This window comes from Schistocerca piceifrons, chromosome 5 (assembly GCF_021461385.2).
Source record: "Schistocerca piceifrons isolate TAMUIC-IGC-003096 chromosome 5, iqSchPice1.1, whole genome shotgun sequence".
Classification (NCBI taxonomy): Eukaryota; Metazoa; Arthropoda; class Insecta; order Orthoptera; family Acrididae; genus Schistocerca; species Schistocerca piceifrons.
Genome location: NC_060142.1, coordinates 258,267,569 through 258,287,334, shown reverse-complemented (window position 1 = coordinate 258,287,334; position 19,766 = coordinate 258,267,569). Strand labels below are relative to the sequence as shown.

Sequence of the window (19,766 nt, the reverse complement as noted above, 5' to 3'; positions counted from 1 at the left end):
GCAGCTATCATGTGGGATGGCAGCAGTGATGTGGAGGGGGTGGGGAAGGGGAAGGGATAGTAGTGTATGGGTAGGGGGACAGCAAACACTGTCTGGCAGAGTGTGCAGGGACTAGAATGCAGCAAGTACAGCATCAGGAGGTTGAGGTTGTGTGGTGGGGGAGGGGGGGGGGGGGGTGAATGGTGGAAGGAGCGAAAAGGAGAAGAGCAGGGAAAGATGGGCAGGTGCATCGGCATAGGGTGGCAAACAAAGAGGCTGGGAAGTGAGACTGGGAAGGAGATAAGGAGATGATAGGACAGTGAGTGTGGAAACTGTTGGGTGGAGGGTGTGGGGACTGTATATTACCATAGGTTGAGGCTAGGATAGTTACAGGAGTGGAGAATGTGTTGTAAGGATAACTCCCATCTGTGTAGTTCTGAAAAGCTGGTGGTGGAGGGCAGGATCCAGAGGGCTTGGGTAGTGAAGCAGACATTGAAATCAAGCATTTTATGTCATATGATGATCTACTTTGCTCTTGGCCACAGTTTGGTGGTGGCTGTTCATCCTGGTGGATAGCTGGTTGGCAGTCATACCAATATAAAAAGCTGTGCAATGGTTGCAGCAGTGCTGGTAAATGATGTGGCTGCTTTCACAGGTGGCTTGGACCTTGATGGAGTAGGATAAACCTGTGATAGGACTGGAATAGGAAGCACTGGGTGGATTGGGCAGGTTATGCACCTGGGTCTTCCACAGGGACGTAATCCTTGTGGCAAGGGGTTGAGATTGGGTGTTGCATAAGAATGGACTAGGATGTTGTGGAGGTTGGGTGGGTGACATAACACCACTTTAGGAGGTGCAGGAAGGGTCTTGGGTAGAATGTTCCTCATTTCAGGGTATATTGATAACTACTCAAAGCCCTGGCAAAAGATGGGTGTTCCAGTCCTGTGAGCTGTCCTGTGAAACTGTGGCAAAGAGCAAAATAGATCACCCTTTGGCACAACATGCAGTGGAGCATAACGCTTGATTTCAATGACTGCTTCACTACCCAAACCATCTGTATCCTCCCCTCCACCACCAGCTTTTCTGAACTGCACAGATGGGAGCTACCCCTACAACACATTCTCTTCTGTGGTAAAATGTTGTCCCTATACCCCCCACACAACAGTTTCCACCCTCACTGTCCTATTATCTCCTCCATATTCTTGTCTCCCAGCCTCTTTCTTTGCTGCCCTCTGCCAATGCCCCTGGCTATCTGTCCCTGTTCCTCTCCTTTTTCACTCATTTTTTTACTACCTCCATGCCCCACAATCTCCTGATGCTGTTCATGTTGGCGTTCTTGTCCTTGCACACTCTGCCAGACAGTGTTCCTCTGTCCCTCATCTGTACACTGTATCCCTTCTCCTTCCCTGCCCTTTCCAGATTGCTGCTGCCATCCCACATGATAGCTGCATTCTGGCTTGAGCTGCTGGAGTTGGGAGTCGTGTGTGTGTGTGTGTGTGTGTGTGTGTGTGTGTGTGTGTGTGATGTGCTTGCTTGTGTGTATAAATGGGGTGTGTTTCTCTGGTTCCCTTTGCTGATGAAGACTGTGGTTGAAAGCTTTGTGTATGTGTCCTTTAATTGTGCCTGTCTGCAACTTAACATGTCTTCTTTCTGGTAAGTAGCAATCTATCTTTTCCTACACTGTTGATATTCCTACATGGGGTTTCCATTGTTTTATTAACATTCTACATCTTTATTCTTCATATCTACTTATTTATTTCTCACTCTAGTGACAAACACATTTCTCCCAATGATAGGCCAATTTATTGATACTGTCACTGTAGAATGTTTGCTTTGTTGATGGGGCCATAAACTTATCTCTGCTTGCTCTGCTTCATCACTGTCAAAGTGAAGTCCTCGAAGGTATTCTTTAAGTTTTGAAAATAGGTGAAAATTGGATGGTACCAAGTTGGGACTGTATGAAGCATGATCGAAGACAGTGAATCCCAGGTGTCAGATTGTTGCAAATGTCACAGCACTCTTGTGTGATGTTGCATTGTCATGCTGAATGAGAGGGTGCTTCATGTGTGGACAATCTTTTTTGTGGTAAGAAATTCAATTACAGTATACTGTTTCTCATGCAACGACATTCTTCTGTTACATCCTGCTGTGTTTCACACTACATTTCGGAGCCCTCTAGTGGCAAAGGGTTGAAAATTGCATCAGCGAAACAGGAAAGTTGACCAAGAAATATACATGACATGCAAAACCTCAACTGAAACTGAGAACAGAATAAAAAATTCAAATGCATTACTTTTCAGTGCACCCTAGTACATGTTGACTTAACATATGTGATAGAACAGACATTAAATACTTTTTATTCATACTGGAAACTCTGTGTAGGGTAAGTTAAAATTTACATTTAGACTGGGTTTCTCTTACCCACAACACCATCAATATCAGTCCCTTGTTAAACATGTAGCTTGCTGTGCTTCAGAAGATGATAGCAAAACAACATTTATAATTGTACTATCCTCAGTGTACATCATATATATCATGCCCTTACATTGCTACCCAACTGGATAATAGTAGAAAAATGCACAGATGTTGCTTCATGCAATTGAGAGAGTGGGAAACTACTTGTCCAGTTTGCTAACCTGCGTTGTAGTTTTATGTTGATGAGCAACTGGTTGTCTGGCACTGTTCATTTTCACTCTTTGTCCTACCTTGTCTACAGTTACTCTTCTCCCATACCGCTGGTGCTACTCTGTTTTTCCTCATACGTATATGATCATGTTAATACAATACATTGCAGCCTCATGCCCTGGGACACTCCATCACATATGTGTTGAGTTAACCAATTACAACATTTTTTTATTGCCTTTTCTCATTCATGGGTGGACATGTACATTGAACACAGACATGGAAAGAAAGAGGGTAACCACTACAGAAAATGGAAAAAATAATTTATTCCTTTGGACCCACAGACAGGTAGGTCATGCAACAGCTTAGTGTTTTCATTAACAGTTGGTGCTATCTGTGTTTCCATGGGTGTTGATCTGCAGGCCTATAGTTGCCTACTTTTTCTAGTGATCTGATATACACTACCAAGTTTGTGGAACCTATGCTCCCATCAAGATGTCGTGCTGAACAGGAAAGGATTAAAAAGTCCTAACTGCTCTCTCTTCTGTAATGGAGGAAACATACTGCTATTGGGGGCACAAAATGGCAGTCAGATATCTGTAGGAAAGATGAAACAAGAACAGTTCGGGGCATGAAAATGAAACTTGAAAAATTTTCATGATCATTTGGGGCACTCAGTGGTTGCTAATCCACATCTTATAAGTTACAGGGTCCTGGAGGTAATTGAAAACTTCACCCAATAATCATCTTAAAAAGTAACATTAGGCAAACATACACTACCACTCATTAATTTCAATACAGCCAATAAATGACATCTAGTTCTCTGTAGATAAGGTCTAATACCGTGGGTACAGTTGAGGAAGCAATGGAATAGTACAACAGTTGTACACATGTCATGATTTTTGTTTGTTGTAATCAAGATACAGTAGTATCCAACAAACAATGTTGTGTACGTAAACATTATGTACCTAACTGATATGTTTGTTTACCTATTTGCCTATGGATGCCACATTTGGTGCACCTATGTTGTTTCCTGTAGTGATGTGATGTCCGCTGCGAATGGTAGGCATTGCTACAATACATAACATGTGGTTCCTGCACGTCAGTTCCTTCATGACATTGAAGTGAGTGAAGGTATCTGTAGAAAAATGTGCTGTGATTGTAGCTCTTAGCCAAGCAGGTTTATCGATTTGCCAAATTGTGAAATAGTGTAGTGTGTCTATAGGGGGAGTGCAATACACCTTCACCTCCAGAAGACGACAATATCTGTTCCAACAGTAAAAAGGAGACTGACTGAAACCAGCTTGAAAGGATGTGTCACAGCAAGAAAACCCCTTCTAAGGCCCATAAATAAACAGAAGAGACTTGAATGGGCTAGGGAACGTTGTAATTGGACATCAGAAGAGTGGATGAAGGTGTTATTCACCGATGAATCGAAGTTCAAGATTTTTGGAACCAGAAGGAGTATATTTGTTTGCTGATTTGTAGGGGAAAGGGTAGCACAGCAGTGTGTTTTACCAACAATTAAACACGATAGAGGTTTATTATGGTTTGGGGATGTTTTGCCAGAGATAGAGTTGGCGACATTGCGAAAATAGAAGGGCATATGGATGAGAAGCAATACCACTGCATACATCAGTATCAAGCAATACAGAGTGGATTGTGCTTAATAGAGAAAGGGTTCACTGTACAACAGGATAATGACGCAAAACATAGGTTGGCATACCGTACGAACTATATTGCGTCAAAGGAAAAACAAAAAGTGCTTAATGATGTGGTATGGCCAGCCCAAAGCCCTGATTGTAATCCCATTAAATGGTCTGGGATGAAGTGGACTGACTTATCAGGGAAGTTAATATATCCAGCAAGGAACATCTCTGGAATATTGTTAAGAATGTGTAGAATCATATAGATTCGTGATATCTACGAAAACTGATTGACTGCATGCCTCGAGTTTGTGAGGCAGTCATTAAATCCAGAGATGGATACCTTGATGAAAGTAAAATATAATGACCGTGATTCTATTATGTATGTGGAAGTTAATATAATTATATTTTGTGAGAAATAACATTTGATTTGTGTTGTAAATCTGAAATACCAGGCTGTATTGAAATTAATGAGTGATAGTGTACATCTACATATTATGCCACCTGTAGACAGTGCCTCCATTTTTATTCTTCATCTTCATAACTGTGATAGCCTCAAGAATACAAAATGAATGTCCTGCTTATAAAATTAAAACTCCTCTAGTGACATCAAGTGACACCATCACAGAATACACAGTCTTTTAATCGAGTAAAACAAAGTTAAGTGCCAGTCTGTTTTCTTCTTGCAATACCGACACCAGTGCTACCCAGTAGCTGAAATAAATAAACTTCACACTTATCTTATCATTGCTGCTGCTATGTTCATCTTCATATCTGAACCATCTGTAAAAATTGCAATTAAGCATAGTGATGAAAGTTACCCTTGAATATTGCCATTCAAAACTAAATTGTAAGTCCAGAAAAACATTTTCAAGTGAGGCTTCTCAGTTCACAGTTTTAGAAGTATGACACCCTGTGTCCTTGACTTCCGGAAGGCGTTCGATACAGTTCCGCACTGTCGCCTGATAAACAAAGTAAGAGCCTACGGAATATCAGACCAGCTGTGGGGCTGGATTGAAGAGTTTTTAGCAAACAGAACACAGCGTGCTGTTCTCAATGGAGAGACGTCTACAGACGTTAAAGTAACCTCTGGCGTGCCACAAGGAGTGTTATGGGACCATTGCTTTTCACAATATATATAAATGACCTAGTAGATAGTGTCGGAAGTTCCATGCGTCTTTTTGCGAATGATGCTGTAGTATACAGAGAAGTTGCAGCATTAGAAAATTGTAGCAAAATGCAGGAAGATCTGCAGCGGATAGGCACTTTCTGCAGGGAGTGGCAACTGATCCTTAACAAAGACAAATGTAATGTATTGCAAATACATAGAAAGAAGGACCCTTTGTTGTATGATTATATGATAGCGGAACAAACACTGTTAGCAGTTACTTCTGTAAAATATCTGGGAGTATGCGTGCGGAATGATTTGAAGTGGAATGATCGTATAAAATTAATTGTTGGTAAGGCGGGTACCAGGTTGAGATTCATTGGGAGAGTCCTTAGATAATGTAGTCCATCAACAAAGGAGGTGGCTTACAAAATAGCGGAACAAACACTGTTAGCAGTTACTTCTGTAAAATATCTGGGAGTATGCGTGCGGAATGATTTGAAGTGGAATGATCATATAAAATTAATTGTTGGTAAGGCGGGTACCAGGTTGAGATTCATTGGGAGAGTCCTTAGATAATGTAGTCCATCAACAAAGGAGGTGGCTTACAAAACACTCGTTTGACCTATACTTGAGTACTGCTCATCAGTGTGGGATCCGTACCAGATCGGGTTGACGGAGGAGATAGAGAAGATCCAAAGAAGAGCGGCACGTTTCGTCACAGGGTTATTTGGTAAACATGATAGCGTTACGGAGATGTTTAGCAAACTCAAGTGGCAGACTCTGCAAGACAGGTGCTCTGCAACGCAGTGTACCTTGCTGTCCAGGTTTCGAGAGGGTGCGTTTCTGGATGAGGTATCGAATATATTGCTTCCCCCTACTTATACCTCCCAAGGAGATCACGAATGTAAAATTAGAGAGATTCGAACGCGCATGGAGGCTTTCCGGCAGTCTTTCTTCCTGCGAACTACGCGCGACTGGAACAGAAAAGGGAGGTAATGACAGTGGCATGTAAAGTGCCCTCCGCCACACACCGTTGGGTGGCTTGCGGAGTATAAATGTAGATGTAGATGCAGATCAACATCTTCCTAGTCAATATTTGCTCTCAATAGCCAAAATGTTCAGATGTACTTATCAAGACACTATGTGATGCCACATGTGATGGGCGGCACCAACAGTGCACATGTGGACAGCTGGGACTGCAGGCACTAGGCACCCACATGTCAGCAGCGTTGGCCTGGCTGCAACTGGCAGCAATGGCTTTGAGGTAGAGGCACCCCAGGGTTGAAGCCACAACCCTTAGGTGGTGCAACAACAGGTGGACTGCTCAGAGGGTAGGCGGCAAATGGGCTGCACGACATGGCGGCAACAAACAGCAAGGTGACAGTGTGTCATCTTGGCCATCAGCTTGGCTGGCAGGCCAGGCATCAGAAGTGGTAGGAGGGTGACAGTGGCAGGTGAACAGTGTGATAGTTGCTTATAGTGCACTCTTTTACTTGGCCCATCACGGCAACTGTTGGCAAGGCCACAGGAGCTGCACAAACTCACAACGTAGCTCGCCATGTACAAGTAGACCGCTTTGAAAGTGGCACTCAGCATTGGCATATGGTGACAAGAGGGTCTTTGGCAGTGCTGACTGACCCACAATGCACACTTGGACAGCTTCTCGCATCACTGGGTGGCATGATGGACTCATGATGTGACTCTCAAGCCAGGCTGGCGGGCAGGCAGTTTGCTGCAGGCTTTGCCCACAGCAGTGAGGGAATGAGAGAATTTGTAAATGCAACACGCTCCCAGCTGCTGCTCGACAGCACCTGCCATATAACAACAGCAGCACTGTGTTGCTCGAACTTCTCACCAACCACACAGCATCAAACATGAAACAAAATTTATAGGCCTCCGTTCAGACTGAACAGTGAGGGACCTCACCTCTCAAACCAATTTGTACAGGTTTTGGGCTGAAGCCTGGTCAGAATGTGAGTAGAGGGCATTAGAAAGGAATTTTTTTAAATGAAGGAGTTGAATAAACTAAATTCTGGTATATTCTTGGTACTCACAGTACAGAAGGGCTCATCCATGCTGGGCTATAAGTCGTCCTGCTAGTCTGGGTGATAGCTGAAATAGGAGGAGGGTGAGAAGTTGGTTCACGGCTGATTTAGCTGGTGTCTGCTCCAGAAGCACAGAGCGACAGATTGCAGGAGACTGTGTGCTCTGTTGAAAACCTGGAAACCAAGAGAGATTACATTGTGCTCTGCCCTCTAAGATTTGGCCAGCAAGCACCATGTGATTCCTTTCTCATGCTTCCTATTGGCTGCCTCAGTTGCATGAAATTGGTTTATTCAGCAGAGCACTGGGAATGGTGGCATGATGCTGGTGCTTTGGTTCTAGCAGGCATGTAGGAACTCACACCAGTAACTTGGTTGAAAGGCATATGAAAAACATTTCAGAATAAAACATTGTTGTGAACTTTAAAATACTCCGAGAATGTCACACATCCTGTATGATCCTGTTGCCAACTGAGCCTCTTAGCTGCTCTATTTCAGCCTGTGCTATTGCCAGATTAGGTTTGCGTTTTAAAAAATCAACTGCCCTTTCTCCATAATCATGGAGCACTAAGCACAATTACAGCCCCTAAGGCTAGCCACATCTCAGTTCATGCTGGTTGCTTCACAGTGTCCAACGTGACAAAAAGTGTAGGCAGTCATCAAACTGTTGATATATATCAGTACTCTACAGCAATTTTTAACACTTATCCATCGTGATGTTATTCTTTTAGCCAAGGCAGATGATTTAGTGGCGGGTTCCACTCTTCAAACCAATTTATACAGGCATCGGGGTGGAGCCTGGTCAGAATGGTAGAAGAGGGCACCTGATAGGTTTTTGGAAATGACTCATTGTTGTTGATTTAATCTAAAATGACTGGCTTATACTTATGGAATATGCAATGTATAAATGTCATTAAGTTAGCTGAATGTTTTGTTAATTATTATCTATCAACAAAAGATGATGCTTGATGCTGGCAGTACAGCAGAAATTAAGATTAGGTCAAGCTGCATTCTCTACACAAGTATAAAGTGCACAACCATTTTAGCACAATATAGTTGTGCAGTCTGTTATTTGTATATTTATAATTGATATAAAGCTCATAATTACTCTCTTTATGAGTAGCTCTTTATAAAATATACAACAGTACTATGTATGTATTAAAACTAAAACTTCTCATTAGCTATTACTTCTACAGCAGCTTTTAAGCACTACAATATTATACTTAGTGGCACTTGCAAATCTCAGTTATCTTTCCAGTGTCAGTGTACTGGATGTAACTTAAAGGAGAGAGCTTTGAGAAGATGTGTAGCTAATTTTTTTGTAAAATGATGAATTAACTTTTCCAATAAAGCAAAAGTCAACATTACTGTTAAACAAATTCCAGAGTGACACTCAAGTGGTTACTATATCTGAATGAATTATAAAAACCAGATGCTCCATGCAATTATATTGGCCATTCTTCATCTGTTTCGCCTATTAAAAGTAGTTCTTCTCAGTATGCAATTTTCTTATGATCATTAAAACTATTATGCATAATGCCTTTAGCAGAAAAATATCTGCTGATGCAGAAGAAAATATAACACATCAAATAGAAATTGAAAGCTAGCATAACTAATGATTATTGGTATTGTATTCTCTACATGTTGTTTGAATAGGAAATAGAGACAATTCACCAAATGCGTCTCGACTTAGCAAAACACCATCTCGATGAAGTTCAGAAAATTTTGTCCACTAAAATGGCTGACAGATTAGAGAGACTTAGAAGATTAAAGGAAAAGGAGAAGGAAATTAAGACAACCAAAATAAATATTGAAACAAACAGAGGTGAGCACAAATTTCTGTCATACTATCTTACTACTGTGTGTTGTAAATATGATAACTTAGTCATGACATTTTCACAGTTATTATGATAGTTTTCTGGTTTCTTGCCCTGTTTCTTGTTTTATTGGAATTAAGTCATCACTATTGCCGAGGTTCTCCAGTATTCGAACTACACCCTAGCAGTGGACATAATGGTGAAATCCTGCCTGTACCTCAGGCGTAGGTGATCTTTAGATCTGATATAATTAAATTTTCCTTGAGACATTTGAGTCTCATCTATATCTGCGATAATGATAGAAGCTGGAGAAGGAGAAAATAAGCTGAAGACATGAACTGAAGTTTGTGTTGGGGAGGGCATTGGAAAAGGGTACTTCATGCAACTGTGTTAGCTATAACATTTAGGTGCTGTAATGGCTAGCACATCTGCCTAATAAGCAAGGAGACCTGTGTTAAGGTCCTGGCCATGGAACAATTTTTAATTTGTTTCTTCAGCTGATGATGTGACTTACCAAACGAAAGTGCTGGCAGGTCGATAGTCACACAAACAAACACAAGCATACACACAAAATTCAAGCTTTCCCAACAAACGGTTGCTTCATCAGGAAAGAGGGAAGGAGAGGGAAAGACGAAATGATGTGGGTTTTAAGGGAGAGGGTAAGGAGTCATTCCAATCCCGGGAGCGGAAAGACTTACCTTAGGGGGGAAAAAGGATAGGTATACACTCGCACACACACACATATCCATCCGCACATACACAGACACAAGCAGACATGTCTATATATATTAGAGGGAAACATTCCACGTGGGAAAAATATATCTAAAAACAAAGATGATGTGACTTACCAAACGAAAGTGCTGGCATGATGATAGACACACAAACAAACACAAACATACACACAAAATTCAAGATTTCGCAACCAACGGTTGCTTCAGCAGGATGGCCCCCTCGTATGCCAACCTATTTATGGGTCACTTAGAGGAAGCCTCAAAGTTTGGTACAGATTTATTGATGACATCTTCATGATTTGGACTCACAGTGAAGAAGAACTCCAGAATTTCCTCTCCAACCTCAACTCCTTTGGTTCCATCAGGTTCACCTGGTCCTACTCCAAATCCCATGCCACTTTCTTTGACGTTGACCTCCATCTGTCCAATGGCCAGCTTCACACGTCCGTCCACATCAAACCCACCAACAAGCAACAACGCCTCCATTATGACAGCTGCCACCCATTCCACATCAAACGGTCCCTTCCCTACAGCTTAGGTCTTCGTTGCAAACAAATCTGCTCCAGTCCGAAATCCCTGAACCATTACACCAACAACCGGAAAACAGCTTTCGCATCCCACAACTACCCTCCCGACCTGGTACAGAAGCAAATTACCAGAGCCCCTTCCTCATCCCCTCAAACCCAGAACCTGCTACAGAAGAACCCCAAAAGTGCCCCACTTGTGACAGGATACTTTCTGGGCTGGATCAGACTCTGAATGTGGCTCTCCAGCAGGGACACCACTTCCTCAAATCCTGCCCTGAAATGAGATCCATCCTTCATGAAATCCTCCCCACTCCACGAAGAGTGTCTTTCTGCCGTCCACCTAACCTTCGTAACCTCTTGGTTCATCCTTATGAAATCCCTAAACCACCTTCCCTACCCTCTGGCTCCTACCCTTGTAACTGCCCCGGTGTAAAACCTGCCCCATGCACCCTCCCACCACCACCTACTCCAGTCCTGTGACCCAGAAGGTGTACACGATCAAAGGCAGAGCCTCGTGTGAAAGCACCCACGTGATTTACCAACTGACCTGCCTACACTGTGAAGCTTTCTATGTGGGAATGACCAGCAACAGACTGTCCATTCGCATGAATGGACACAGGCAGACAGTGTTTGTTGGTAATGAGGATCACCCTGTTGCTAAACATGCCATGGTGCATGGCCAGCACACCTTGGCACAGTGTTACACCGTCCGGGTTATCTGGATACTTCCCACTAACACCAACCTGTCAGAACTCCGGAGATGGGAACTTGCCCTTCAGTATATCCTCTCTTCTCGTTACCCACCAGGCCTCAACCTCCACTAATTTCAAGTTGCCGCCATTCATACCTCACCGGTCATTCAACAAATCTTTGCCTCTGTACTTCCGCCTCGACTGACATATCTGCCCAAACTCTTTGCCTTTACAAATGTCTGCTTGTGTCTGTGTATGTGCAGATGGATATGTGTGTGTGTGTGTGTGTGTGTGTGTGTGTGTGTGTGTGCGAGTGTATACCTGTCCTTTTTTCCCCCTAAGGTAAGTCTTTCTGCTCCCGGGATTGGAATGACTCCTTACCCTCTCCCTTAAAACCCACATCCTTTCGTCTTTCCTGATGAAGCAACCATTGGTTGTGAAAGGTTGCATTTTGTGTGTATGTTTGTGTTTGTTTGTGTGTCTATCGACCTGCCAGCGCTTTCATTTGGTAAATCACATCATCTTTGTTTTTAGATATATTTTTCCCACGTGGAATGTTTCCCTATATATATATCTAAAAACAAAGATGATGTGACTTACCAAATGAAAGTGCTGGCAGGTCGACAGACACACAAACAAACGCAAACATACACAGAAAATTCAAGCTTTCGCAACAAACTGTTGCCTCATCAGGAAAGAGGGAAGGAGAGGGAAAGACGAAAGGATGTGGGTTTTAAGGGAGAGGGTAAGAAGTCATTCCAATCCCGGGAGCGGAAAGACTTACCTTAGGGGGAAAAAGGGACGGGTATACACTCGCACACACACACATATCCATCCACACATATGCACTTCCACCTCGACTGACATCTCTGCCCAAACTCTTTGTCTTTAAATATGTCTGCTTGTGTCTGTATATGTGTGGATGGATATGTGTGTGTGTGTGCGAGTGTATACCCGTCCTTTTTTCCCCCTAAGGTAAGTCTTTCCGCTCCCGGGATTGGAATGAATCCTTACCCTCTCCCTTAAAACCCACATCCTTTCGTCTTTCCCTCTCCTTCCCTCTTTCCTGATGAGGCAACTGTTTGTTGCGAAAGCTTGAATTTTGTGTGTATGTTTGTGTTTGTTTGTGTGTCTGTCGACCTGCCAGCACTTTCATTTGGTAAGTCACATCATCTTTGTTTTTAGATATATTTTTCCTACGTGGAATGTTTCCCTCTATTTTTTATATATATATATATATATATATATATATATATATATATATATATATATATATATATATATATATATATATATATATATATATATAGGGTGTTACAAAAAGGTACGGCCAAACTTTCAGGAAACATTCCTCACACACAAATAAAGAAAAGATGTTTGTGGACATGTGTCCGGAAACGCTTAATTTCCATGTTAGAGCTCATTTTAGTTTTGTCAGTATGTACTGTACTTCCTCGATTCACTGCCAGTTGGCCCAATTGAAGGAAGGTAATGTTGACTTTGGTGCTTGTGTTGACATGCGACTCATTACTCTACAGTACAAGCATCAAGAACATCAGTACATAGAATCAACAGGTTAGTGTTCATCACGAACGTGGTTTTGCAGTCAGTGCAATGTTTGCAAATGCCCATTTGATGTATGGATTAGCACGGGGCAGTAGCTGTGGCGCGGTACATTTTTATTGAGGAAGATTTCCAGAATGAAGGTGTCCCGACTGGAAGACGTACGAAGCAATTGATCGGCATCTTAGGGAGCATGGAACATCCAGCCTATGACTCGCGACTGGGGAAGACCCAGAACGATGAGGACACCTGCAATGGACGAGGCAATTCTTCGTGCAGTTGACGATAACCCTAATGTCAGCGTCAGAGAAGTTGCTGCTGTACGAGGTACCGTTGACCACGTCACTGTATGGAGAGTGCTACGGGAGACCCAGTTGTTTCCGTACCATGTACAGCGTGTGCAGGCACTATCAGCAGCTGATTGGCCTCCACAGGTACACTTCTGCGGATGGTTCATCCAACAATGTGTCAATCCTCATTTCAGTGCAAATGTTCTGCTCTCCTGGCCTCAACCCTCTTGACTTTCATTTATGGGGGCATTTGAAAGCTCTTGTCTACGCAACCACGGTACCAAATGTAGAGACTCTTCGTGCTCGTATTGTGGACGGCTGTGATACAATACGCCATTCTCCAGGGCTGCATCAGCGCATCAGGGATTCCATGCGACGGAGGGTGGATGCATGTATCCTCACTAGCGGAGGACATTTTGAACATTTCCTGTAACAAAGTGTTTGAAGTCACACTGGTACGTTCTGTTGCTGTGCGTTTCCATTCCATGATTAATGTGATTTGCAGAGAAGTAATAAAATGAGCTCTAACATGGAAAGTAAGCGTTTCCGGACACATGTCCACATAACATATACACACACAAATTTCAAGCTTTTGCAACCCAAGGTTCCTTCATCAGGAAAGAGGGAAGGGGAGGGAAAGGCGAAAGGATGTGGGTTTTAAGGGAGAGGGTAAGGAGTCACTCCAATCTCGGGAGCGGAAAGACTTACCTTAAGGGGAAAAAAGGGCAGGTATACACTCACACACACACACACACACATATCCATCCGCACATATACAGACACAGGCAGACATATGTCTGGCTAGTTTCAACTGTTCCCTGCATTTCAAATGCACGTTTACATCTTCTAGCACGTATGGCATTATGCCATAATAAAGAACTCAACATGAGAAAATACAGTACTGGTACTCCAAGAAAATTTAACATGCCGAAAACCACACTGAAGAGCATCAAGTTGAGGCCTACTTCGTTGGCAATCTGGACATATGAATGTGTACCTTAAGCCGAATTATTCATTTCAGTATGGTATACTCTTGGAGTATCCTCTGATGTCTTGTTTATTTTATGACATAATGTAATATCTTTTAATGTTTTACACATACGGGCTTCCTATGTCGTCGCGCAAGTGTGGTGACGCCTCTTATCTGCCAGTCTCTCGCAACTGCTGGAACAAATCTACTTCTAACAGATTTTGGGAAAAATTGCGAATTGTGGTTTGAAAAGCGTTATTTTCAAAGTAAATTTCCTGTTACGCAAGATGAACTATGTGCGAGAATGGCACATTTGTGGGATGTATCTTAAAGCATAAAATGCGCAAAAAAGACCAACATTATATGTGAAAGCTTAGCTTATCTTGCAGCTTACTAATCTTAGAGACCAATACTATATCTGAAAGCTTTTCTTTTCTTGTAGGTGCACTATGTATTTTACTTACCCTATTTGTGTGTTCACACTACTTAACAATGATGTTGCTATTGGCTAACTACATCACGTGTCCTATGCTCTGAATATCAGCTATCATCGGCTGGCAAGATCACATGACATGAGCTATGACTAGGTTACAAAAGCGCATTGTAATCTTGATTTCAATGCTTCGGAGAGTAACATGCCGTGTTTGGTGGAATGCGAATTTATACTTTCGTAATATGAAAATATCCAGCATACATGTTGCTGCACATCAAAGAACTTTCCAAAACGTGTTATTTTTCCCCGGTTTCATTTTATAAAGTGCCGGGAAATCCTAAGCCACTGTAGGAAACCATAACCATTCAAATGATTCATAAGTTTTACAGTTCCGAGGGAAAATATACTTTCACTTAACATGGAAAATGTATATTTTCACCCGGGAGAAAGTGTATTTTTAACCGGGAGATCCGGGAAAATCTGGGAATTTTTTTTCCTTGTCCATGTATACACCCTGTGATGACCATTATAAGACATCCTGTGAAACTTTACTAAATGCCTTCTCTGAAAACTATCTATAACAGATAATTAGGAACCTCACTCATAACGGAAATATACTGCATCTAATGGAAACAAATAGACCTGACCTCATTGAGGATGTCAACTTTGAAACTGGTATCAGTGACCGTGATGCAGTTGCGGCAAAAATGATTACCAAAATACAAAGGACAACTAAGACAAGCAGAAAGATATGTGTGTTCAGTAAACTAGATAAAAAATCATTAGTGTCATATCTCAGTGAGGAACTTGAAACTTTCAGGACAGGGCTCAGTTTAAAAGAGTAGTTGATCTTGCACTATATAGTTATGTACCCAGCAGAACAGTTCATAATAGGAGGGAACCTCCATGGTATACAGTCACTGTAAAGAAGTAAAGTGTATAGCTATAGATAGAGAGATGCTGAACGAAACATGTTTGGCTGTCTGTTAAGAGAGCAATCCATGTTGTCTTCAATGACTACTGTAGCAGAATATTGTCAAGTGAGCTTTCACAGTCTCCAAAGAAATTTTGGTCGTATGTAAAGGCTGTTAGTGGCCCCAAAATTTGAGTCTTGTCCCTAGCAAATGAGTCAAGAACTGAAATTAAGGGTAGCAAAGCAAAAGTTGAAATGCATATCTCCATTTTCAAAAGTTACTTTACAAACTAAAACCCAGGAAAATTGCCCCAATTTAATCCTTGCACCACTGATAAGATGAATTAAATAAGTATTAGTGTCAGTGGTGTAGAGAAACAGCTGAAATTGTTAAAACTGAACAAAGCTCTAGGGCCTGATGGAATCTCTATCAGATTCCTACTGAAATTTTGACTGAGTTAGCCCCTCTTGTAACTATAATGTATCGTAAATCCCTCAAACAAAAAACTGTGCCCAGTTCTTGGTAGAAAGGCACAGGCAACACCTGTCTACAAGAAGGGTAGTACAAGTGATCCACAGAACTACCGTCAAATATCCTCAACATCAATTCATTGTAGAATCTTTGAACATATTGTGAGCTCAAACATAATGAGGTATCTTGGAGAGAATGACCTCCTCAATGCCAATCAGCATGCATTTTGAAAACATCAATCATGTGAAATCCAACTCAATTTTTCTCATGTGACATACTGTAAGCTTTGGATCAAGCCAACCAGATAGATGCAGTATTGCTTGATTTCCAAAATGCATTTGACTCAGTACCACACCTATGCTTTTTGGCAAAAGTACGATCATATGGGGTGTGAAATGAAACTTGTGACAGGACTGAAGACTGTTTGGTAGGGAGGACACAGCACGTTATCTCGGATGGAGAGTCATCATCAGATGAACAAGTAACTTCGAGTGTGCCCCAGGGAAGTGTGTTGGGACCCTTGCTGTTCATATTGTATATTAATGACCTTGCAGGCAATATTAATAGTAAAATCAGGCTTTTTGCAGAGCTGCAGTTATCTTTAGTGAAGTACTACCTGAAAGAAGCTGCATAAATATTCAGTCAGGTTTTGTAAGATTTCAGCATGGTGCAGCAATTGGCAACTTGCTCTAAATGTTCAGAAATGTAATATTTTGCATTTCATGAAATTGAAAAAAACATTGCTGTGGGAATCAGCCTACTCATACAAATACCTGGGTGTAACACTTTGTAGGGCTATGAAATGGAATAATCACATAGGTTCAGGCATGGGTATAGCAGGTGGCAGACTTCGACTTATCGGTAGAATACTGGGGTAGTGCAAAAGTTCACAAAAGAGATTGCTTACAAATCACTCATGAGACCCATTCTAGAATATTGCTCAAGTGTGTGGGACCCATACCAGATAGGATTAACATGGGATATTGAATGTATACAGAGAAGAGCAGCACAAATGGTCACAGGTTTGTTTGACCTGTGGGAAAGTGTCACGGAGATACTGAAGGAACTGAACTGGAAGACTCTTGAAGATAGATGTAAACTATACCGCAAAAGTCTGTTAGCAAAGTTTCAAGAACTGGTTTTAAATGATGTCTCTAGGAATATACATCAACCCCATATGTATGACGCACATAGGGATCATGAGGATAAGATTAGAAAATTGCTGCACGCATAGAGGCATTCAATCATTCTTCTTGTGCTTCATACATAAATGGGACAGGAAGAAATCCTGATAACTGGTACAATGGGACAAACCCTCTGCCATGCACACCATGGTGGTATGTAGATGTAGACTTGGGAACTAATGATTCATTTCATTCTAATAAATGTATGAGACTAATTGCATTTACTTTTGTTCCTAAAAATATGTGCAAAGAAAAGGATTTCTGAAATGAAAGTCATAGAAAAAAGTTAGATAAGAATAAAGATTTCATAAATACTATCTTTAAGTATTAGAGACTGGTTGATTTGGTAGGTAAAGCTAAACATGACTATTCAGGAATTAAATTAAAAATCACCCAGGAGTTTGCAAAAAGGGTGATGATATTGAAAATGAGATGAGGGCAATGTACAATGAAAGGCTTACAACAGAATATCTTGGAAGATAAGTGAGAGAAAAAGAAGAAAATGTTTGAGAAGTTGAAGTTAACTGAACGGCAGATTAAAGCAAGAAATATATAGTACAAGAAAAGACAACAAGGAAAATAGCTAAATATAAGACAGAGATGTAAATGAGGAAGATAAGAGGAGTGGGAAAACATTTGCAGAAAAAAGGGGTGGTCAAGGAGGGAGGAGGTAAGGAAAGGAGGCAGACAACAGCAGAATTTATTAAAGGATGTTCAGACCTGCTGGGTGATAGGTATTAGGCATATTCTATACAGCTTTCTAATATTGTGGGGCAGAAACTCATCATGTGACTATATACGGGCACAAGTGCTCTACTTCAAAAATAAAATGCCTATGATAAATTATTTTTCTGAATTGGGATACAACTCCCCCATTGCCAGCTTGACTGCTGTGGCTCAAAAGAACTCATTTCTACAACGGCCCTCCTTCTCCTTTCCAAGAGCAAATAAAAGATGAGAAAAAAATTACAGGAATGCATGGTAAGGGGCAGGTCGCCATCAAATTATTGGCACAGCAAGTCTGCATCTGTTCTTTGACAGTGTGTTGCGTGATACCCAGATCTACTTTATACCATTAAGTATTTCAGGCCTGTCACAGATAAGAGTTACTTAATCAAAAGAAGAGAGAATGCCTTTTTTTTCAGTGAGGTGATCACTAAGCTATTGACAATAAAAGGTAGGAACATGGAAATTTATATTTATTCTGTTCGACTTTTAATCTTCATTGTGTGTGAAATATTTGCCCAGCTTTTAACTATTATCTTATTGCAAGTTCCACGTTATAGTCACACTAACTTCTTACTCCCCTCGCCCAATAAACCCACAGAACTTACCAAGGTGGAGTGGCTTGTGTCTTTGGATTGAAGACCACAAAAGCAGCAATAACTTATTGCAAAACTTTTTCTTTTACCATACCAGAAAAATGGTTATGATGGTAAGAGAATAAACAATAATATCTGCTTCTCACTGTTCTAAAGTTGATTTGGTGTATGAATTTTACTTCCATGACATGACTTCCAGAGCAAATATTGTGTCTCATCAGTCTTGAATTGCATGGTTTTTATAATGGAATTAAACATGGTAATACTGCGAGCCACATTTACATAATTTGGTGAATTTCATTACTCTTCTATATCCATGAAGAGTTTTAAAGCATGATGACTAGCTCCTGCAGACATACTGACAGATTTTCCTGCTTGCTGGTGCTAAGTGAGTGCCATACTTTCTTACTTAGGAAATTATGATTCATTCCATTTTACGTTATTATTTGCCTCACCTTTTTTTCTCTGCCCTCAGATTTAATATCTTGTAATTTACTGGAAGTCAGACCAAGAAATCTGACAGCTTTTTTCAGGATACTTCTTCAGTTTTTTCACAATTTAGGAGATTACTGCAGCTTTCTCTCTCTTGGTTTGATCCATATAGTAAAAGAGCATGCACAAGATTGATGAACTGGAATGACAAAAGTGAAAATTTAGAATAAAACAAAAAAGCATAAAATGAAAGTAAGTGAGGAATAATAAGTGAAGATAAACATGGTAGTAGGACAATAACAATATGATGGTTCAAGAACAAAAAGCAGGTGAATAAAGTTAAAAGCTCCTTGAAGGTGTTTTGGATTATTTTGTTCTGCATAGGAAAGTCACAGCACCAAAACTTAGCAATAAAATGCGGGTGAAATATAGAGGGTTAATCTTTGGTGCATGGCCTGGAAATTGATCCTTAACAAAAATAAATTTAACATTTTGTCCCCGAACAGGTAGAAACACTCATTATTGTTTAATCATATGATTGGAATTGCTGATGAAAATGTCATATGGAATTGTTCAATTGGATATGCCACAGTGTTGGTTCAGCCACCTAAGAGAAGGGGTGTCTCTTTTCTATGCACATTAATCCCTTTCTTTGCGATATGTAAGACTTGTGTCGTATGTGTGTTTGTAGAGAGTAGGTGAGTGTAACAGATGCACGTATACTGAGGTGCTATGTTTGTCATGTATGATGATGATGATGTAAATATAGGCTTCTGTGGCCATCTTCATGGTATGTTACTGCGGTGTCAGTATGTAAAGTTTCTCCAGTTTACATATTGACAATGCATTCACAAACCCTGAAGATTTTATGGACAATGACAATGATGATGATGAAGGAACAGTGTGAAATCCAGTGTCAGCACATAGTCTACTCCTTTCAAACAGCACCAAGGAGCTGCCGAGCTTAGTGTCCACATGTGACTGATGGATCACCATCATCAGTGTCACTTGATCTCACTT

General features: G+C 41.2%; 1 protein-coding gene across 1 annotated transcript in view; it reads left to right on the top strand.

Annotated features, from left to right (window-relative positions):
• LOC124798930 (cilia- and flagella-associated protein 91-like) overlaps nucleotides 1–19,766 on the top strand; it is a 291,175-nt gene that overhangs the window by 45,194 nt on the left and 226,215 nt on the right. The window contains exon 4 of the mRNA XM_047262463.1: nucleotides 9,057–9,225. Coding sequence (XP_047118419.1) covers nucleotides 9,057–9,225 — 169 coding nt within the window. The remainder of the gene's footprint in view (nucleotides 1–9,056; nucleotides 9,226–19,766) is intronic.